The sequence below is a fragment of the Balaenoptera physalus genome (genome assembly GCF_965194825.1).
Source record: "Balaenoptera physalus genome assembly, chromosome: Y".
NCBI classification, from domain to species: Eukaryota; Metazoa; Chordata; class Mammalia; order Artiodactyla; family Balaenopteridae; genus Balaenoptera; species Balaenoptera physalus.
Window position 1 is genome coordinate 1,029,920 of NC_138904.1, and position 23,039 is coordinate 1,052,958.

Below are 23,039 nucleotides of genomic sequence, written 5' to 3' on the forward strand. Positions count from 1 at the left end.
TTTGGTTCCGGGGCTGGAGGGTGTACAGCTCCCCAGACGTCGGCCAGCCCCGCCCTCCTGGGCCGCGGGGCGGAGCAGAGGATGGTGAGACCCCGCCCACCCGCCATGCTTCAGCCTCTCCAGGCTTAGGCCCACGCGGCTCACGGCCCGGGGCGTCTCTCCTGCTCGTGCATCGTCCTTACACCAGCTGAGTATCTCAGCCTCGGACCCCACCCGCTGCAAGGCGCAGAGTTAGGCGTGCACCTCTGAAACAGGAACCCTGCCGTCCGCCCCTGAGCCGTGACTCGCCGCTACTGGTGAGAAATCTGTATGGGTTTCCTGGGGCGTCTGTGACAGATGGCCACAAGCTGGGGGCTTAAAATAACAAACAGTCATCCTTCCCCATGCCTGGAGGCCAGGCATGTGAGGGTCAAGGTGTCCCAGGGCCGAGGTCCCTCCAGAGTCTCCAGGGGAGGGTCCTTCCTGTCTCTCCCAGCTTCTGGGGGCTCCAGGCGTCCCTGGGCTTGTGGCCGCCTCACTCCCGTCTCTGCCTCTGTCTTCACGGGGCTTCTCCTCTGTGTCTGTGTCTCTCCTCTTCTGTCTCTTAGAAGGACCCTGTCATTGGATGTAGGGCCACCCTCCTCCAGGAGGACCACATCTCAGACCCTTCACTGCATCACACACGCAAAGACTGCTTTTCCAAATAAGGTCTTTTCTGAGGTTCCGGGAATTTTAGGGGGACAGTTTTCAACCCAGTGCAACATCCCAATTTCAGAGATGTTAAGTGTTTGGGTTTTTTGAAAGTACATTTTGGAATTGATTCAACCATTTCTCACCTAATGACTAGATCATGTTGAATCTCTGATTTTCCATCTTCCTTGCACGTCAGCCCTGGGAGTGTTTAAAAAGCCGAAAGCCTGATTTCCTGATTCGGGGGTCCAAGCCCGCCCAGGAACGGCCCCTCCCCCAGGCGGCTCCCACATGCAATCAAGATGGAGGATTTGGGCAGGTAAAGGGTCCTGCTCCTTCTCTGTTTCCTTAAATCCTACTGTGGTTCCTGAGGTCAGAGCCTGTGGCCAGATGTGAGGGTAACCGTCTCGAGAACGAGGTGTCTCGATGCTGAAATCATCAGAGGCTCCAAGTCCGTGGATTCACCCCCTAAGCTTCCTTAGACCTTTTTACAAAAGTGCCCGCGATTCACGTGTTAACTTTGGGGAGATCCCACGTTTCTACCGCAGCAGCCGTGTTGGGAATCACAATATAGATTTTTCTCTCCAGGAAAGGGGATTTCTCTCCATCAATTAAACTCCCTGTGATGTTCTCTGGGCAGGCGTGAAAGCATTCTTCAGAGACATTATACATTTGTGCCTACGTTTAAGTTAGAGATTTAAAAAAAAACATTTATTTTATGGAGGTAGAGTTGATTTACAATGTGTTAATTTCTGCTGCACAGCAAAGTGTTTCAGTTATACGTGTATGTGTATTCTTTTTCATGTTCTTTTCCATGATAGTTTATCCCGGGATATTGAATATAGTCCCCTGTGCTCTACAGTAGGACCTTGTTGTTGATCCATCCTAAATGTCATAGTTTGCATCTACTAACCCCAAACTCCCGATCCATCCCTCCCCCACCCCCTCCCCCTTGGCGATCACAAGTCTATTCTCTATGTCTGTGAGTTTGTTTCTGTTTCGTAGGTGTTTGTGTCATATTTTAGATTCCACGTATAAGTGACATTATATGACATTTCTCTTTCTCGGGCTGGCTTGCTTCACTCAGTATGATCATCTCTAGGTCCATCCATGTTGCTGCAAATAGCATGATTTCATTCTTTTTTATAGCTGAGTAATATTCCATTGTATATATGTGCCACATCTTCTTTATCCATTCCTCTGCCGATGGACACTTAGGTGGCTTCCGTGTCTTGGCTACTGTGAATAGTGCTGCTGTGAACATAGGGGCACATGGATCTTGGCCAGTCAGTGTTTTACTGGATCGTATGATTTAGAGATGTTCTTAAAACGCGTATGGTTGTTTGCAGTGAAAGCAGAAGAGGCTGTTTGCAAGCTCCCGTGCTGGAAGCAGAGGAGCGGTGGGCATATCCGCCTCTGCCCTGCTCGTGTGTGTCCTCAACACTGACGTGCAGGGACCCCCGGAGACAGAGGCAGGGCGGCCACGCGGCCCAGAGCAGGCCGTGCATTTTCCTGCAGCCTGTGCGTGCGATCACCTGAGGCTACTTTCGTGCTCTGGTTCTTCCTAAGTTTCCACGGATGGGCAGACCTTGTTTCGTCGTGGTTTGCTTTACTGCACTTTACAGATGGTGGACTTTTTAGAAATGGAAGGTTTGGGGCCCCCCTGCGTCGAGCAAGTCTATCAGCGCCATTTTTCCAACATCATTTGCTCACTTTGTGTCTCTGTGTCACATTTTGGTCGTTCTCGCAGCATTTCAAACCTTTAAATTATTTGTTACGGTGTCTATGGTTTTTGATGTTATTACTATGACCCACAATATTTGTTTTACCGGGGTGGTCTGGAACCAAAGCCGCACTCTCTCCAGCGGATATCTGTGTGCTTTTTGCTTTTATTTTCTTCGGCCTCGCTGCGCGGCACGTGGCATCTTAGTTCCCCAACCGGGGATCGAACCCACGCCCCCTGCCGTGGAGGCGCGGAGTCTTCTTAACCACTGCACTGCCAGGGAAGCCCCTAGGCTCATTTTTAAAGAGCACTTGTCAACATAACTTCTTTTCTGGCCGATGAGAGTAGCCTTCTGTCAGGATGCCGTCTTCCTTCTTCTGGTAGAAACGGGGGCCGTTCAGGGCCCGGCTGCGCGCGGCACAGATGCTGCTCCGATAGGCAGCTCGGCACGGCCAGGCCCCTTGGGGCTCTCGTGGCCTCCAAGTCCTTCTGAGACGGGCCGGGACCCGGGACCCTTTGCTGCAGGGCTTGCACCTGGACACACCTCTCCTGGAGCAGCAAAATACAAAGAAACTATAAGGGACTAAAAATAACTGCGTGCATGCGCAGTTGGGGCAAATTCTGGACAAAAGATACAAAGAGACCAAAAACCCAGCTGTGACCTCTGAAGAGCCAGGAGCAAAAGCAAGGCACTGCGCATGCCCCCTGCACACGACACCACCTAAGGGGTGGGCAGCCCACCTAAGCCGCCTCCCCTCCAGCCCGACCCCTGGACACACCCCTACCCTCACCCCATAGAAGGAACCAGCTCCCCCCTCCTCGGGGAGCGGGGCCAGGGCACCTGTTACCTGTTCTCGCTCCCCCGCTGCTGCAGCAGGGGCCCCAGTAAAGCTTTGCCTGAATTTCTTGTCTGGCCTCTGGTCAATTTCTATTGCTTAAGGAGGCCAAGACCCCTGGTCGGGAACACTTTCTGCCCCTGGAAGAGTAAATCCAAGCCCCGACCTTGAATTTCATAGGTTCAGTCTCTGCGTGTGTCCTGGTTCTTCTCATCGCTCAATCTCATTACTAGACTAATCCCCTTAAGTGAAGATCCCGCATTGACCCTGCAGCCAAGGGGGATTTGGCTGAGAAAGGGCTGCTTGCGTTTTAATCAAGCAAATGGTCTCGATGGCCAGTCCCTCTGCCCTCCTGTGGGTCTCTCCCAGGGGTCCCCCATCGCTCTCGCCTCCAGGCTGTGTCCACCGTGGCATGGTCAGCTGGCACTGAGGTCCTGCTTGCCGGGATCCAGGGTTCAAAAAGGCAGGAGGGCCACCACGGCAGGGGCAGGTGCGGGGGGAAGCTGCAGCCCCCATCTGGGCTCTGAGGGTTTAAACCTGAGCGTCAGAAATGGCTGGAAAAGGGGGGGGAGCAGCTCCCCAGCGGGGCTGGGCCGTGGCAGGACCCGGTTCAGGGCGGGTTCTGGGCTTCCTCTGGGATTAGCATGGCTCACCATGGTTCATTGGTGATTGAAACGCCTCCAGTGGCAATAACTGATCACCGTGGTGTAGCGGATTAAATGATGGCCCCCCCCCAAAACATATGTCCTTGTCCTAATCCCCAGAACCCAGGAACGGGACCTTATTTGGAAAAGGGGTGTTTGCAGATATGATGAAGTGAAGGGTGTGAGATGAGGTCATCTGGATGAGGGTAGCCCTACATCCAAAGACAGGGTCCTTCTAAGACACAGAAGAGGAGAGACACAGACACAGAGGAGAAGCCCCGGGAAGACAGAGGCAGAGACGGGAGGGAGGAGGCCACAAGCCCAGGGACGCCTGGAGCCCCCAGAAGCTGGAAGAGGCGGGAAGGACCCTCCCCTGGAGCCTCTGGAGGGACCTTGGCCCTGGGACACCTTGACCTCAGACGTCTGGTCTCCAGGACTAGGTGAGGATGAATGTTTGTGGTTTACAGCCCCCCAGTTTGTGGTCATTTGTTACAGCTGCACCAGAAAATTCATACACCCCCTCTCTCCCCATATGAAGGGCCCAGAGCCTGTTCAATCCATCCAATGAGTCATCAGCTCCAGGGATTAGTGGGCATATGGGTTTGGGACCAGTTCCACAGCTGATGGTGCAAGGGCGGGCAGGGGCTGGGGGTGCGGGTGATTTTAGGGCTGTGTGCTCATCAGGGACAGAAGGAGTGAGCAGAAACCCCGGGGGTCCCCATAAGCTTTGTCATCCCCTTAATCAAGCTGATGGAATTTTCTAGAATAATCCATCTTGGGCTCACTCCCGGGCCTCCAGCAAAGAGCTTATGGCATCAGCACTGAGCCCCTGGCCGTCCCCTCAGCTTGCTCACAGACCCGTGATTCCCGAAGCCAGGACGATTGGGTCCTCCAAGCCAGGCTGCCCTGGAAGGAAGATGGGTTCCACCTGGGGAGGAGGGCTACCGTCTCCTGAAGGAATATTCCAGTGCCTTCATGGTCTCCCAGGTAGGAAACTCTGAGAGCTAGCGGGTGGGCGGGCAGACAGCCTGAGGCCGCCACCTGGATTGTTTGGTCTCCTCTGGGGGGGGGGGTGAGAATGTACTGGAACTCTGGACAAGACTATGTGCAGAAGCTTGGCCCTCGGGGCCTGGGGCCCTTCTGGGGATCTGTTGACCCCCATGGACCGCGTCTCAGAATGGTGTTCATGAAAGCTTAACCTGAGCTCGATAAGATTACAAAGGAGATGGTGGTGATTGGAATACAGGTAGCAACTATTTCAAGCACTGTGTGGTCGAGGAATACAGGTGCTCGTCTGCTACACCCTAAACACAAGGCGATGCGTTTAAAATCGAGGTGGCTTTGAAAGGTTCACCCACGATGTAGTGGACGTGAGTGTTTCATCCCTTCTCGTAGCTGAATGAATGTTACGTGCAGTGAAAGTGCCAGACACAGAAGGTCACAGGGTGTGTGACTCTGTTTATAGGAGACGTCCAGGACAGGCAAATCAGACAGACAGAGAGTGGGTTTGTGGTGCCAGGGGCTGGAGAGTAACAGCTCATGGGGACGGGGTCTCCTTTGGGGGGAATGAGAAGGTTCTGGAACCAGACAGAGGTGGTGGTTACACAACATTGTGAATGTGCTAAATGCCCCTGAGCTGTTTAGTCTAAAATGGTTAAAGGTGATTCTTGTGCTACTTGAATTTTTGCTTCAGTGAGAAGTGGAGGGAAGTTAGAGTTGGACTTTACGCTGTAGAGAGACAGGGGTGGCGGGTGTGTTGAATGAGGTTGTGAGCGGCGGGTGCCGGCCTTTGGCCGGATGCACTGGGAACCCAGTCCGTCCTCGCTTTGGGGTCCAGGTGGTGAAGGTCGCCGTGTGCAGAGCCGCTGGGCGGTGGGTAGGGGCAAAAGCCAGTCTCCGCTTGCTTGAGGGCGAGGCTGGGCCTGTCTCCGGGAGAGCACGATCCCTCCAGGCTGTCTCGAGTGAGCCTCCAGCCTCACCACGTGGCAGCTGACTGTCCTCGGGGCCTGGAGATGCCCCGAGCTTGGCCACGCTGGCAGGAGGGGAGGGGTGTGCGGGTCTGCGGCAGAAGGACGGGGTGCTGTCTGCAGCTGGTGGTCCATGCAGACCCCCGGCATCGGGGAGGGCACTGCCCGCCGGCAGGGTCCCACGGTCTGTGCGGCCGCTGTCGTGCACCCGAGGACAGTGTGGCTCCTCCTGGCCACGTGGTCACACGTGTGTGGTCTGGGCGGACTTTGTCCTCGAGGCGAGTGCTAAGATTCAGGAAGGGTGGACCGAAAAGGGGAGCGAAGCGTCTTCCCCATCCAAGCCCCGATCCCCCGAATGCCACCCGGGGACCCCCGAGGGCCATGACGCCTATCTTAGCGCCACTGAGATAGAGGGAAGAGGACCTTACAGAAAACAGAGTAACTTGCTGCCTTCCCCTGGCTTGAACACGCGACCTGGCTGTGCTCCCATCCCGTCCCCAGCCGGCTGGGGCTGCCCGCTCTTTACTCGGTGCCAGCTGCGTGCTCACAGGGCGTTCGGTGGCTTGTAAATCTTGGGAGGAAAGTCGCTTTGGTGCACGCAGTTTCGTGCCATGTGCTGTCACCCGTAACAGAACCAGCGCAGATGCAATTGTACTAGAATAAAACTTAATACAACCTGAACAGAACGAGAGAGTTAATAAAATCTCTGTAGAATAAAGCTGAATCCAGCCTTAAAAGAATAAGTCAATAACCTCTCAATAGAAGCGTGATTACAGCTTTACTATAATAAGAGTTAATACAACCTCACTACATAAAAGCTAACACCGTCTTAATCAGATAAAACAGTACAACCGTTAATAGGACAAGAGTCAATAGAATCTCAATACGATAAGAGGTTCATCCAACGTTAAGAGAATAAAACGTACTACAACCACATAGAATAAGAGTTCATAAAATCTTCATACACAAAGAGTGGCTACAACCTTAATACGGGAGCTCATACAATCATAACAGGGTAAGAGGTAATGCAAACCTCACAGAGTGAGAATCAACACAACTTTAACAGAAGAAGAACTAGTACCATCTTTAGAGAATACACCTTAACACATCCTTAGTAGAACGAGACTTAATAAAACCTTAATAGAAAAACTCTGAATACAACCTTCATGGAATGAGAGTTAATAACATCTCAATAGAACAGGAGTGATTGCCATTTACTATACCAGGAGTTAATACAACCTCACTACAAGAGCTAATACCATCTTAATAGGATACAACTTAGTGCAGCCTTAATGCAGTAAGACTTCATGTGCCCTTAATAGGATAACAGCCAATAGTACCTTAAGAAGAGTAGATACAATCTTAATAAAATAAGAGTTACTGCAACCTTAAGGGAATAGGAATGGATACAATCTTAAGGAGAGTTAATATAAAATATAATCTTCGTAGAGTGAGCCGTTGATGGAACTTTATTTTAATATAATGGTTCTCAAATGGGGACTGTGCCCCCGGGGGCACACTTGTCAATGTCTGGGGACATGTTTGCTTGTCACAGCTGGGGTGGGGGAGGGGGAGCTCCTGACATCTGGTGGGTGGAGACCAGGGAAGCTGGTCCACACCCCGCAGTGCCCAGGACGCCCCGCATCAGAGGGTCCTCCAGCCCCAAACATCGGTAGTGCCGCTGCCTTAATAGCATAACAGTTACTAGAACCTTAATAACAGAATTAGGAATTAACACAGTAGTATTACACTCCCCTCTCCCACACGCATTTGGAGGGCTTTCCAGTGTAATCGTGGGTCGGGAAGCAGCAACTTCCCTGGTTAACATAGACACAGGTCTTATTTTTATGCTGTTAAAACAAGCCTCATAGTAAGTGTGGGAAACACATTGTCTCAAGAAACCATCTCTCCACTGCACACCTGAAACTAAGACAACACTGTAAACCAACTCTACTCCAGTAAAATTTTTTTTTAATTTTTAAAAATGAAAAAGAATAGATAAACAATAAGGACCTACTGTATAGCGCAGGGAACTATACTCAATATTTTGTAATCTATATGGGAAAAGAATCTGAAAAAGAATGTATACCTGTATTCTTTTATATGTAACTGAATCACTTTGCTGTACACCTGAAACTAACACGACATTGTAAATCCATTCTACTTCAAAAAAATAAAAATAAAAATTATACCCGAAATCTAGGGTACAATTCTGGAAAAGAAAAAAAGAAAAAAAATTGTCTCTCCTCGTGGGGCGTTTATGGATACACCTCTCATGGCCAGTATTATCCCAAACCATGTGTGCAAGGGAAAAAAAATGCATTGATGGTTTATTCATTTTTTTTACCCTTTATGTATTATTTGGAGGCACCCTATTCACTTCTTTAGATGGAGAGAGGAAAAGAGAAACCATCTTAAGACTCTTGACACCAGCAGGTAGGGAACACCGCTGACACCTTAAGGAAAAAAAAAGGAATGCGTATATTTCCTTGTTTGGAAAATGAAAACAATGCAGAAGGAAGGGTCCAGAATGAAAAGGCAGAAGGCCCTTTCTGTCCCCCATCCCCCGAATTTCTGCTCCCAGGTGATCACTGTGACTAGCGAGGGACAGAGAGAGGATTATAGGATTCTGAAAACTCACGGGTGGTTTCCCGTGGTTGCATGTGCCCCTCGCTATCCCTCGGGCGTCCCCTTTGGGGACCTCGGAGTCCCTCACGGGGGGCGTGCATTTCCCAGGACAGGCTCCTGCTGTTCTTTCTGCAGCCTGATGCTGTTCCGGGCGGGTTCCGTGAAGAGCTTCTGTGGACGGACAGGGCGGGGGCAGCTGCTGCAGACGCCTGGACCTCCCAGGCTCCCACACCTTTGCTCCTGCCCGGCTGGCCAGCCCATGAGTGACCCCCTTGGCCCCTGCCTCTAGGGGGGCAGCCCCCACCGGGTCCTGGCGCCCACCCTCCCTGGGGACCAATCCATCCTCTCCATGGGGCAGGATTAGGGCTCAACCCCTCAAACAGCAGGAGCAGTCTCTTCTTGGGTGCAAGGTGGAAGCATCATTTAAAAAATGTTTTTGTTGTGGTAAAATAGACATACTATAAAATTTACCATTTCAACCATTTTTAAGGGCACAGTTCATTGGCATCAAGTCCATTTATATTGTTGGGCAACCATCCCCACCATCATGTCCAGAACTTTCTCATCTTCCCAAACTTTGTCCCCATTAAACACTGACTCCCCCTCCCCGAGCCCCTGGACCCACCATCTACTTTCTGTGAATTTGACTCTTCTAGGGAACCCCGATACGTGTCCTCCTGTGTCTGGCTTCTCTCACTCAGCGTCATGTCCTCAAGGTTCATCCACATTGTACCTGGATCAGAATTCCCGTCTTTTCTAAGACTGAGTCATATTCCATTGTTTTTACACTGTATTTTGTTTATCCATCCATCCATCAGTGGACACCTGGGTGGCATCCACCTTTTGGCCATTATGAAGAATGCTTCACGTGAACACACGGGTGTCCACGCTATCTGTTCGGCTCCCTACTTTTGGTTCTTTTGGGTCTACACCCAGCAGTGGAATTGCTAGATCCTATGGTCATCCAATGCTGAATTTTTTGAGGAACTGCCCTGTTTTCCTGAGCACTTCCAGATGCACGCTCCCTTCCCACGGTGTGTGCGTCTGAGCGTGGTTCTTAAGAGAATTAAAGCTGAGTCTGGTTTCTGCCGTTGCCCCGAGGTTCTCTTCGCCGCCTGTGAGCTGGGAGTCTTTGACCTTCTGGCCGAGGCCCCGGAGGCCCTGGGCTCGGCTGCAGTGGCTGCACGTCTGGGCGTCAGCTCCCGAGGGACAGAGCTACTGCTGGATGCCTGTGTGTCCCTGAAGCTGCTTCAAGTGGAAGTGAGGAGAGAAAAAGGTAAGCATCCTGGCTATTTTGAAGGAGGCATTTTAAAGGTGCACCCTCAGCACATTTTTTTTTTCTGTAAAGGGCCAGAGAGTAAGTACTCTCAGCCTTGTGGGCTGGCCGTGTGGTCTCTGCAGCTGCCACCCATCTCTGCCTTTGGCGCACCCAAGCAGCTGGAGACAAACAAATGGGCGGGGCTGAGTGCCAATAAAACTTCATTGACAACACAGGTGGTAGGCCAGGGTTCCAATAAAACTTTATTAACAAAACAGGTGGTGGAACGGGGTTCTAATAAAACTTTATTGATAAAACAGGTGGTGGGCCAGGGTTCCAATAAAACTTTATTGACAAAACAGGTGATGGGCCAGGGTTCCAATAAAACTTTATTAACAAAACAGGTGGTGGAATGGGGTTCCAATAAAACTTTATTGACAACACAGGTGGTGGGCCAGGGTTCCAGTAAAACTTTATTGACAAAACAGGTGCTGGGCCAGAGTTCCAATAAAACTTTATTAACAAAACAGGTGGTGGAATGGGGTTCCAATAAAACTTTATTGACAACACAGGTGGTGGGCCAGGGTTCCAATAAAACTTTATTGACAACACAGGTGGTGGGCCAGGGTTCCAATAAAACTTTATTGACAACACAGGTGGTGGGCCAGGGTTCCAATAAAACTTTATTGACAACACAGGTGGTGGGCCAGGGTTCCAATAAAACTTTATTGACAACACAGGTGGTGGGCCAGGGTTCCAATAAAACTTTATTGACAACACAGGTGGTGGGCCAGGGTTCCAATAAAACTTTATTGACAAAACAGGTGGTGGGCCAGGGTTCCAATAAAACTTTATTGATAAAACAGGTGGTGGGCCAGGGTTCCAATAAAACTTTATTGACAACACAGGTGGTGGGCCAGGGTTCCAATAAAACTTTATTGACAAAAACAGGCAGAGGGCCAAAACCAGAGAGCAAATGTGGGATGTCATTTACCAACTCCCGATCTAGAGGTTTCCTCAGGCTGGTGTATGCACTGGAACCCCAATGAAGTATCCAAGGAACAAGATCCAAATGTGAAAAAAAAATCTCTAGGGAGTAATTTTCCATCAAGCTGAATTGATTCAATTCAGGGGTTGCCGTTTATGATGAGAGTATATTATTTTGGTGTTGAAGCTGCTTTTCTCTTATGGAAGGTGGTGATGGTAGGTAGGTTTTTTTTTGTTTTTAATGTCCTTCCTTTGCAAAATTCAAAATTGTCAACCCTATGTCGGTCATCCAGATGGTTCTTTAGAGTTTTGTCAATCCGTGAAATTGCAAAGTGTAGGGACTATCGCTTGATAGAACAAGAGTGGGTGGCCCGGAGGTGGGAGGGGTGGGTGGTGGGCTTTTTTCTTGCAGCAAGGACTTGTGTACCTGTTGGATTTCTGGGGTGCAAACAGCGGGGGCGAGTTAACTTGAACAGGAAGACATCATCTGAGGGGTTGACAGCGCTCAGATAGCCCGGCTTGGAAATCAAGCAGGTGCCAGCCACACCACGTGAACAAGCTTTGCAGGTCCCCCTCCCGGCCCCCACTGCAGCACTGCCCCTGAATGCCCAGCCCATGCTGAAACCCGGCCAGGACACACCCGTGGAGGATGCTGGACGTTCTGTGGGAAGCATCTGGGTGTGGGAGGAGCCTGTGGTCCCCGCTGACACGTGGCCCAGGCAGGTGAGCATCTGGGCAAGCGCGCAGGCTAGGAAGCCCCGTGACGGCAGCGTCCACTCCGGCTCTGCCTCTGGGGTCCCCGTGGAGACCCGCAAACATTGGGCAGGTACACATTGTGCAGAAGCAATGAAAGGCTAGATCCTTCCTCCTCATGAGCAGGACAAGCCGCTCCTGTCCTAGGAGGGACGCCATGAACAAGAACAGGACCACGCTGGACCCCAAGCACCGCAGCTGGGCCCCCGGGACGGGCTCAGGCACCGGACGAGCCTTTCGGACATGTGGCCCCGAGATGCCCAGGGCCGTCGCCCCTTGTCGGGGGCTGGAGGGATGGAGTGGCTTAGGGTCCAGCCGGGGAGCACGGTGCCGTCTGCCCCAGGGGCTGTGGGCCTCCTGCACCTTGTGGGGAAGATGACGGCCCCACCAGGCTCGGGTCCCTGCTGCACAGCTGAGCTCACCCCAAAAGCGCCCCTTTCTCCCCTGATCTTTGTTTCCTCTGCACGAGTCGGGCTGTTGCCCCCATATGTCCATTTTAAAACCAGTTGTTATTTAAAGGTCCGCAGACCGTAATATACATTTCCCTCGGGCTCGTTGGCTGTTTCCACCCGCTCCACCGGATCGCCCCGTGGGATTTGCCAAAGCTGAACCCAGCAGGTGCGTCTGCTGCCCACAGGTCAGCCGGTCCTTCAGGACGAGGGCCCAGCTGTTGGGATTTCCATGGTCCCAGGCAGGAATCGCGCTTCGCGCAGGATGTTGCCAATGCTGGTGTCGGCATGTCGGCGATGCCTCGGTATCTAACGCGTTTTGGTTTTTTTTTCCCTCTGTTCTGTGTGTTTTCAGCTGTGTATGAAAGCACAGAGCTCGCCAGCACCTACCTGGCCAGAGCCAGCCCCAAGTCCCAGCGGGACATGCTGCTGTACACGGCCAGGACCACCTACCTGTGCTGGGGCCACCTGGCCGCGGCTGTCAGGTGGGTGCGGTGTCGGTGGCGCTCCTGAGTCCCAGGGCTGCCTGGGGGCTGGTTGCAGGGCATCCGAGGAATCGAAGTGCCGGGTTTCTTGTAGAACCAAACGCGACAGCATTAGCTTTGGGAATCTGGAGCAGATGTGTGAAGTCACCTGGTGTCGACCGACGGGATTAATCTAATGATGTCGTGATGAGAATCCTTTTGCTTCGGGAGTCTCCAGGGGAAGTAGGGCTGCCCCAGGGCAAAGCAGGAGGATAATCTGGAACATGCGGGTGGAAAACCCTGTGTGCTGCTCTCTGTGTGATCGCCGTGCTCCGCACTGGGCTTCTCAGCCTCCCCCCGCTGGCATCTGGGGCTGGAGGACTCTCTGATGCGGGGCGTGCTGGGCCCTGCGGGGTGCGGGGCATCTTCCCTGGTCTCCACCCGCCAGGTGCCAGGAGCTCCCCTCCCCCCAGTGCGACAACCAACAATGTCCCCAGACATTGACAAGTGTCTCCTGGGGGCAAAATCAGTTGTAATTGGGAATCACTATGGTAGAGACAGGTGGATAGAGCTATAGATAAGTGACAGATATTGATAGATCAATATTATTAGATAAATACTGATAGATAAGTAGTGATACATTATAGATGATAGATGATCGATAGATAATATTGATAGTTTGATAGGTGATTGATAGATATTGATAGATATTGATAAAATGATAGCTATTGATAGGTGTGGATAGATAGGTAGATAGATGGATCTATAGATACGTGAATCTATAGGTAGATGTTGTTGATAGATAAATATTGTTAGATAAATGCTGATAGATAAGTACTGATAGTGATCAATAGATGATAGATATTGACAGATGATTGATAGGTAATACAGATAGTTTGAGAGATGATGATGGATAGACATTATTGATAAATATTGATAGAAGATGATGAATATTGATAGGTGGGTCTAGATAGATGATAGAGAGATAGATGAATACAGCAGTCCCCAACCTTTCTGACACCAGGGACCGGTTTCATGGATGACAGTTTTTCCACGGATGGGGCGAGGGGGGTGGCAGGATAATTCGAGCAGTAATGCAAGCGATGGCGGGATAGTTCAGACGGTAATGCGAGCCGCGGGGAGCAATGGGGAGACAGATGAAGCTTCGCTCGTTTGCCCACTGGTCACCTCCTGCTGTGCGGCCCGGTTCCTAACAGGCTGTGGACCGGTACCGGTCCGCGGCCCAGGGGTTGGAGAACCCTGGCTGAATAGATAGATAGATAATAAATGATAGATAATAGAATTATAATAGGTGACTTACAGAGAGAATCTCTGATGCTAGGTCAGGGTTTCTCAGCACTACTGACATTGGGGCTGCGTGACTCTGTGATGAGGGGCGTCCCGGGCCCTGTGGGGTGTGGGGCAGCTTCCCTGGTCTCCACCCGCCACGTGCCAGGAGCTCCCTCTCCCCCCAGTTGTGACAACCAACTGAAGACATTGACATTGTTGAGAACCGTGGCTCTACATTTTCTTTCTTAATTACTTTAACTTAAACCCCATCTTGAGCCTCCGGTAGCTTAGCTGTGAGAACCCGGGGACCCAGTTCTGCCACTGGTTTTGGAAAAGATACAGGTCATCAGATTCACGCTTATCATCGTTGTTTGACTTCACATTTCTCTTCCAAAGTCACACCCACGTGAGACTCACCGCGCACGTAGTGTCGATGCTGTTCTGAGCGGCTGCAGGTGGCCCAGGGCTGGTGTGTAAAGTGCATCAGGGTCGGGCCCACACCTTGGAGCCAAGGGGACTCTCAGTAAGTCTCTGAGGGAGACCGAAGCGTCAGGGGTCTCGTGTCACAGCCAGACAAGAGGGCCCAGTAGGGGCAGTGGCACCACAGAGCATGGACGCCCGTCTAAAGGGCCAGCCCCCCATCAGCTCACACCAGTTGTTCCCACGCGGCCGTGGGGTGACAGCTGCCCCAGCTTCCGAGCTTTGTGTTTTACAAGAAGCAGGGTGTCTCGATTTTAAGGGGACGTCCCCTGAGTTTTTGACCTTCGGGCCCGTTCAGTTAAAGAAAGAAGCCGTGAGCAGCAAAGCAAGCACAGCACGAGCTGGACACAGCCCAGTGGACACTGCCCGAGGGTGCAGGTAACCAGCAGCGCCTCCACGTCTCCGCAGCTCTGGCTGGACCCTCTGGAGTCGGTCCGAGGGACTTCAGTGCTTTGTCCCATGTGCAAAAGGAGCCTGGTTTTGGAGCAGCGGAGAGGAACAGTCTTCTTCCTTCTGCCTCGTGCTGGTGTGTCTGGGTCCCACGCGTAGGCACGGATTTCTGCTGCTGTGTATTTTTCATCAGCATCTCCCGAAGGTCAGGTGGGAAGGAGATGCCTCACCTGACCGAAGGCTGGGTCACCTCATATCCGTGGAAGGTGCAGGGGGCTGATTGCAGCCAGACTAGATCCAGGATGGAAGGGGGACACACCGCAGGGAGACAGCACACCTGTACATCAGGGAGCCGGGCAGTGGGGCCCAGGAGGACCCAGAAATCCCCCGGCCCCACCCCTGGCCTCAGGGGAACCGGAGAAAGCTGTGGGTAGACCCGCTGGCCCTCCATCTGCAAGGAGGGTCCCATCCCCAGGTGCCAGGGGCTGCGTCCTCCTGGACCGAGGTGTCGCCTCATTTCACGTCATCTTTACACTCTCTTTAGACTGTCCTTTGTTTCTTCTTTCCTCACATCAGAGAGGCCTGCTAGACGGGTAACCTGCAGCTCTGAATGTGCAGTTATTTATTGCAAACTAGAAAGGAATTCGTGAGTGTCTTGGGTTACTTGTTTCCTGTTTGTTCTGTCTGCGATGTAAGGACAGGGTCTGTGAGCGCCAGTGTGTGGTAACTAATGGCAGTAAAGTCTCAGAACCTGAGTGATGCCCGCCCCGTTTTCAGAGACGGGAAGAACCAGTATCTGAAGGCCTTTGGGGTTCCCTCCGAGGAGCTCTTCACTGCCATCTACAGGTCACGCCAAGCACCTGCTTTTTTTTTGGCCTTGCTGAACGGCATGCGGGATCTTAGCTCCCCAACCAGGGGTTGAACCCGAGCCCCCTGCATTAGAAGTGCAGGAGTCTTAACCACTGGACCGCCAGGGAAGTCCCAAGCACCTGCTCTGATAGGGTTATGCTTATTATATTTTAAAATTTTATTGAAGTGTAGTTGATTGACAGTGTTGTGTTACTGTCTGCTGTACAGCAAGCGACTCAGTTATACACATATATACAACCTTTAATATTCTTTTCCATGATGGTTTATCCCAGGATATTGCATAGAGTTCCCTATGCTCTACAGTAGGACCTTGTTGTGTATCCATCCTGTATATACGAGGCTGCATCTGCTAATCCTGACCTTCCAACCCTTCCCTCCCCCACCTCCTCCCCCTTGGCAACCACTAGTCTGTTCTCTGTGTCTGTGAGTCTGTTTCTGTTTCATAGATAAGGTTCATTTGTGTCATATTTTAGATTCCACATATGAGTGATATCATATGGTATTTGTCTTTCTCTGACTTACTTCACTTACCTGATCATCTCTAGGTCCATCCATGTTTCTGCAAATGGCATTATTTCATTCTTTTTTATGGCTGAGTAATACTCCATTGTATATATGTACCACATCTTCTTTATCCATTCATCTGTCGATGGACATTTAGGTTGCTTCCATGTCTTGGCTATTGTAAATAGAGCTGCTATGAACACTGGGGTGCATGTATCTTTTTGGAATTAGGGTTTCATCTGGATATACACCCAGTAGTGGGATTGCTGGGTCATATGGTAATTCTATTTTTAGTTTTCTGAGGAAACTCCATACTGTTCTCCGTAGTAGCTGCACCAACTTACATTCCCACCAACAGCGCAGGAGGGCTCCCTTCTCTCCACACCCTCTCCAGCACTTATTGTTTGCAGACTTTTTAATGATGGCCATTCTGACCGGTGTGAGGTGATACCTCACTGTAGAGTCACGCTTATTTTTAAAAGAAATACAGGGCTGAGGAAGTGTGTCCAAATAGAGCAAAACAGAAGGAAGTTGATATTTAATTTAAAATTTAAAAAAACCCCAGATTTGGCAGTTCTGATGTTTGTGTGGATCAATTCCCTGTGTCGATGCCAATATTTTAATCTTCATTTTAAAGCAGAAAAACAAGGCCTTGTTTTGATTTGGCTGGAGTGATGCAGGGAATACTTTTTTCTTTTATTTTTTTGTGGCTTTCTGTACAAAGACGCAGGCCTGGGGTTTTGCATGAAGCTCTGGTGTAAACGTTGTGAGATGGTGTTGACTTCGTGACTATTTGCAGTGCTTGGCGCTGCTCACAGGTGCAGCAGGAAAAGCACAAAGGATGGGGGCGTAGCTGAGGGTCCTCTACGAGCTGGCGCCTGTCCTCCCCTCCCCCCCTCCCTTCCTACCTTTCTCCCCCCTTCACTCCCCTCCCCGCACTTCCTACACGGAGACCAAACCCACAGAGCAGACTCCGCAGAGAGGCCAGAGGAGAGAGGGACCCCCAGGCCCTCCTCACCTACCCAACATCCTTGAATCCTTCTCCGCCCCCTCCCAAGACCCCCCGCCCCGCCCCACAGTCTCTTCCCCACCTCCGCGAATCCCCCCCCTTTGGAGGCCTGGCCCCCGCGTGTGTGGACTCCCTCCTGGACTTGCAAAGGGGCCCAGGCCGCCTTGCCCTCCGCCCTGTGGGGCGGGGGACACGCCCTGGATTTCCCTGACTCTGACCTGCTCTTACGATGGAAATGATGCCAGAAATCTTGGCTCTCTGGGCACCGATGCCAGATGGAAATACGGAGACAGAGTTTTGGAGGAAAAGAGAGAATCGCTGTACCCTTTGCCAGGCAGAGAGGGAACACAGCAGGCTAGTGCCTCAAGGACTGTGCCCCCACCTGGGCAACGGGGAGAGGGTTTTACCGCTGGGGCTCGTGGTCTGGGGTAGGCGATAAGGCCGGTCTTGCCTTTCTTTTCTTCTGCAAATTCACGGCCAAAGCTGGCGTCAGGTGGCTCAGCCAGCGGCCAGGCCTGGTGTTCCTGAGGTTATCCGCCGTGACCTCCTTTCTGAACTGAAGAATGTCGCGAGGGAGGGTAGGGGGAGAGGAACGCCAGGTGCGGGTGTAGTTCATAGGGAGTCAGAGTGTAATTAGCTTCGTGCAGGACACATCTAGCTGCAAGTGTCTGCTAGCGGCAACAGCGGAAGAATAACCAAGACTGCTTAATACTTTCAGGCCTGAGGAGGCTGTTTTCCTAGCCTGTTCATTGTTTCCTGATTTTCCTTGTTTACCAGAAAAGGAGCGTCTCATTTCTCTTTTTTGGCTGCAACAGAGGCGGCCTCCCGCCGGGGCGCCTAGAGGAGGATCCCTTCCTTCCGGCCGTGCTCGGGGGCCCCGGGAGCCACGTGCCTGTCTCTGTGTGGGGCGCTGACCCGGGGCCCCCGACACCCCGGGTCTCACCCACCTCCAGCAGCTCGGGTTCCGATGCACAGACGCAGAGCCTGCCGTTGTACCCGCGGGACTCGGCACAGGGCTCCCCGTGTCGGCGCTCACGATGCCCGCCCCGGATTCTGCACGGTTCTCACGGGCGCGCCTTCCCACGCCAGGTCCCAGGGCGAGAGGCCGCAAGCCGTGCGGGGCCTGCAGGACGAGTGGAGGCTCGGAGGGCCGAGGGTAGTGGCTGCCTTGGACCCGTCACCCTTCCCGCGCGTCTGTGACCTCGGAGGTGAGTGTCTGCCCCGTACCTGGAGCTGGGTTTGGAACTCGGTGTGGGGAGCGTATGAATCCTTGGTGTTTTAAAATTGAAGTCTAGTTGATGTACACTGTTGTGTTAGTTCCAGGTGTACAGCAGAGCGATTCCGTTTTATACATACACATATATATATATATATATATATATTCTTTTTCAGATTCTTTTCCCTTATAGGTTGTTACAAGATACTGAATATAGGTCCCTGTGCTCTACAGTAGGTCCTCGTTGTTTGTCTGTTTTGTATAGCGTAGTGTGCGTATCTGTGAATCCCAAACTCCTCATTTATCCCTCGCTGCCCCCCTTTCCCCCTTGGCAACCACAAGTCTGTTCTCTATGCCTGTCTGTTTCTGTTTCATACATAAGTTCATTTGTGTCAGATTTTAGATTCCACGTAGAAGTGATATCGTATGGTATTTGTCTCCGGCTGGCTTACTTCACTTAGTATGATCATCTCTAGGTCCATCTGTGTTGCTGCAGATGGCGTGATTTCATTCTTCTTTATGGCTGAGTAGAGTTCCACTGTATATATGCACCACATCTTCTTCATCCATTCCTCTGTCAGTGGACATTTAGGTTGCTTCCATGTCCTGCAGGGAAACATTGCTGCAGTGAACATTGGGGGTGCATCTTGGGATCTTTTCAGATTATGGTCTTCTCCGGATATACGCCCAAGAGTGGAATTGCCAGTTCATACGGCAGCTCTGTTGTGTAGTTTTCTGAGGAACCTCCATACTGTTCTCCGTAGTGGCTGCAGCAGTTTACATCTCCACCCACAGTGCACAAGGACACCCCTGGTTTTAGCAGTTCCCGGTGACCCAGTGAAGGAGGAAGATGGAAATCCCAGTTAGGGCAGCGGGGAACAGCTTCCTTTCACTTCCCGGAGGCTGTCGAGGCCGCAGCTCCTTACTGTAGCCAACTAGCAACGGCTCCAAGGACGAGGGCGTGGGACACAGACGTGGGTCTCCGTGTGGGCAACAGTCAGAACCCTCTGGGCGGGGTTGGAGGGTGGTCTGCTGAAACTCCGAGAGCAGAATCTTCTCATGCTGCCTTCCTGGTGGAGGAAAATACCGTGTGAGCCTGCAGGGATCAGGAGAGTTTACCGGGGTCCTGGGGGACAGATGTCACTCCTCCCTTGGGATGTCACTCCTCCGTTGTGATGCTGATGGAGATGAGAAGGATGGCCGGCCGTGTCTGGGCGTTGGACCCTGGGCGGCTCTTAGAACAGACGCAGGACTGGGTGGGTGGTCCTCCTCCCTGTCTTACGGGATAAGGAGGTGGGGCTCCGTTGAGGTCGAAACAGCAGCGGTGAGCGCCGCCCCTTGGTCTGGTTTCGGGAAACCCTGCGGCTCCCTCCCCGACCCAGCGCTGCCTTCCCACAGAGGAGGGACAGAAAGCACGGGTCCCCCTTCGGATAGGGATGTGAGGCTTCAGAAAATCATCTCTGGTGCACAAGGGGTGTCTTTGCCATGTTGGCTGGTAGCACGTTCCTCTAAGCAAGAGCAGACTTGCAATTGCTCTGCCTTGGGGGCAGCTGGGCATGAAAACACAAGACAGGAGGGTCTCCAGGACCTGGGACGTGCATGCCGCTGGCGTCTGGGAGGGTCCCCCTTGTTTCTCACTGGGGCGTCCCCTGGAAATGTCCCCCACAGGGACCCATGGGCATATCTCACTCCAGCATTTGCCCAGGGCTTCCTCTGCTTGGCTGTTGTCTGTCTTCGGGTGGACAGATGCCCCGGCATGAGAGGACACAGTCAGGTCAGAGTCTGTGTGGAAGGCTGGCGTGCGGGTCGGCCCAACCAGGAAGACCCCCTAGATTCCAGGGCTTGTAGGTGAGCCTGTAACTATGGAGACCAGAGTGTGGGTACCACCCAGGTCCCCACGCTGTCACGTCCTGTGTCCGCTTGCAGGTGGTTCCGGGGCTCTGGCCAAGGCGTGCATGTCTCTGTACCCGGGGTCTCAGGTCACCGTGTTTGACATCCCAGACGTGGTCCAGATGGCAGAGAGGCACTTCTCATTCCCGGAGGATGAACGGATCGGCTTCTGTGAAGGTGGGTTTCCAAGTGCTGTCTGTGTCCACAGGGAAACGGATGCGTCCCGGGGGGGGGGGCGTGGGAGAAGGCGGCGGTGGACTGTCAGAGTGGGTTCCTCCACACTCCAAATATACTCCCCCTCAGCCTAGAACTGTGAGTCATGACACATGGAAAACTCTGGGAGGGTATGTTGTTTTCTTGCAATTAATTCTTTCTTGAGTATTGTACTGGGTTCAACAGTGTCCCGTCCAAATTCATGTCCACCTAGAATTTGTGAATGGGACCTTATTAGGAAATAGGGTCCTTGCAGATGTGACGAAGTGAAGGATATGAGATGAGCTCCTCCTGGAGGAGGGTGGCCCTACATCCAATGACAGGGTCCTTCTAAGACACAGAAGAGGAGAGACACAGACACAGAGGAGAAGCCCCGAGAAGACAGAGGCAGAGACGGGAGGGATGCGGCCACAAGCCCAGGGACGCCTGGAGCCCCCAGAAGCTGGAAGAGGCGGGAAGGACCCTCCCCTGGAGCCTCTGGAGGGAGCGCGGCCCTGGGACACCTTGACCTCACATGTCTGGTCTCCAGGATGGGAGAGGATGGATTTCCTGGTCTGTGGCCATTTCTTACGGCCACTCCAGGGCACCCACACAGGCATCTAAATCCAGGTCATTTATGAATGACAGTAAATGACCTGGGTTGAAGTTAGGATCAGGGGTTAGTTCCTGACTCAGAAGCTTGAGAAGCTTCTCAGGCTTTCCAAGGCTCAGAGACTACAGCAGCTTTGCCAAGAGCTGGAAGGGACGTCCTCTTGCTTTGGAAACGTGGGGTGCGGCTCCCAGAGATGGGCTGTCCCAGGAACTGCGATCTAACCAGCAGACACCCTGTACCTCCATTTATGGAGGAAACTGGCCTTTCGTGGTTCTTTTTTTCTGCTCGCTCAGAAGAAAAACACCAGCTGGGGATATTATTTCCGTCCACTCTTAGATCTGCTGTAAATTCACTATGATTATTATTATTATTTTTGGCTACACCATACGGCTTGTGGGATCTTAGCTCCCCGACCAGGGATTGAACCTGTGCCCACTGCAGTGGAAGTGTGCAGTCTTAACCACTGGACCGCCAGGGAAGTCCCTCGCTATTATTATTATTTTTTAAATCACCTCCACAGGACTTCCCTGGCGGTCCAGTGGTTAAGACTTCATCTTCCAATGCAGAGGGTGCAGGTTCGATCCCTGGTCAAGGAGCTAAGATCCCATATGCCTCACGGCCAAAAAACCAAAACATAAAACAGAAGCAATATTGTAACAAATTCAATAAACACTTTAAAGATGGTCTACATCAAAAGATCTTTAAAAACAAAAAATCACCGCCAAGTTCATGGCATCTCATGGGACAGGCCATCAGCATTGCATCTGGGGCCAGATGTGGGGTAGACACTCCCGAAATGTTGACTGATCCAGACAAAGGATCATCTCCTTTTGAACAACTCTGGATCTCATAGGCTGATTTCAAGGTGACAAGAACGTGCTGAATCGTGTCCTTGAAGGGCTGGATACCATCTTTATTTAAAATTCTGAAATTTGGGGACATCCCTGGTGGTCCAGTGGGTAAGACTCCACAGTCCCAATGCAGGGGGCCCAGGTTCGATCCCTGGTCGGGGAACTAGACCCCGCGTGCACGCTGCAACTAAGAAGTCCGCATGCCGCAACTAAAGATCCTGCGTGCTGCAACTAAGACCTGGTGCAGCCTAAATGAATAAATAAATAAAAATAAATATTTAAAATTCTGAAATTTTGACCATCAGGAATTTGTTGGGGGGTGTGGGGTGCTTAATGCTGATTTTTTAAAAATTCTTTTTAATTTTTATTTATTTTTGGCTGTGTTGGGTCTTCATTGCTGCGCGCGGGCTTTCTTTAGTTGCGGTGAGCGGGCTTTCTTTAGTTGCGGCGAGCGGGGGCTACTCTTCGTCGCAGTCCGCAGGCTTCTCACTGCAGTGGCTTCTCTTGTTGTGGATCACGGGCTCTAGGCGCGCGGGCTTCAGTAGTTGTGGCTCACAGACCCTAGAGCGCAGGCTCAGTAGTTGTGGCGCATGGGCTTCGTTGCTCTGTGGCATGTGGGATCTTCCCGGCTCAGGGCTCGAACCCGTGTCCCCTGCATTGGCAGGAGGATTCTTTTTTTTTTTTTCCAGTTTTTTTTTTTTAATCAGCCATCAATTTTATACACATCACTTTATACATGTCAATCCCAATCGCCCATTTCAGCACACCACCATCCCCACCCCACCGCTGTTTTCCCCCCTTGGTCTCCATATGTTTGTTCTCTACATCTGTGTCTCAACTTCTGCCCTGCAACCCGGTTCATCTGTACCATTTTTCTAGGTTCCACATACATGTGTTAATATACGATATTTGTTTTTCTCCTTCTGACTTACTTCACTCTGTATGACAGTCTCTAGACCCATCCATGTCTCAACAAATGACTCAATTTCGTTCCTTTTTATGGCTGAGTAATATTCCATTGTATATATGTACCACAACTTCTTTATCCATTCGTCTGTCGATGGGCATTTAGGTTCCTTCCATGACCTGGCTATTGTATATAGTGCTGCAATGAACATTCGGGTGCATGTGTCTTTTTGAATTACGGTTTTCTCTGGGTATATGCCGAGTAGTGGGATTGCTGGGTCATATGGTAATTCTATTTTTAGTTTTTTAAGGAACCTCCATATTGTTCTCCATAGTGGCTGTATCAATTTACATTCCCACCAACAGTGCAGGAGGGTTCCCTTTTCTCCACACCCTCTCCAGCATTTGTTTTTTGTATATTTTCTGATGATGCCCATTCTAACTGGTGTG

The 23,039-nt window shown here is 51.6% G+C and overlaps 1 protein-coding gene across 4 annotated transcripts in view; it reads left to right on the top strand.

Moving 5' to 3' along the window:
* Window positions 1–219: 219 nt before the first annotated feature.
* LOC309653439 (acetylserotonin O-methyltransferase-like) overlaps window positions 220–23,039 on the top strand; it is a 45,635-nt gene continuing 22,815 nt past the window's right edge. For 2 of the 4 annotated variants that reach the window (XM_082448133.1, XM_082448134.1), the window contains exons 1-5: window positions 4,515–4,859; window positions 9,569–9,743; window positions 12,270–12,399; window positions 18,011–18,129; window positions 20,064–20,204. In XM_082448133.1, the coding sequence (XP_082304259.1) occupies window positions 4,848–4,859; window positions 9,569–9,743; window positions 12,270–12,399; window positions 18,011–18,129; window positions 20,064–20,204 (577 nt within the window). In that variant the 5' untranslated portion in view covers window positions 4,515–4,847. Of the gene's footprint in view, window positions 297–4,514; window positions 4,860–9,568; window positions 9,744–12,269; window positions 12,400–18,010; window positions 18,130–20,063; window positions 20,205–20,496; window positions 21,026–23,039 lie in introns of those variants that run through there. The other 2 variants (XM_082448132.1, XM_082448135.1) reach the window with 2 other exon arrangements.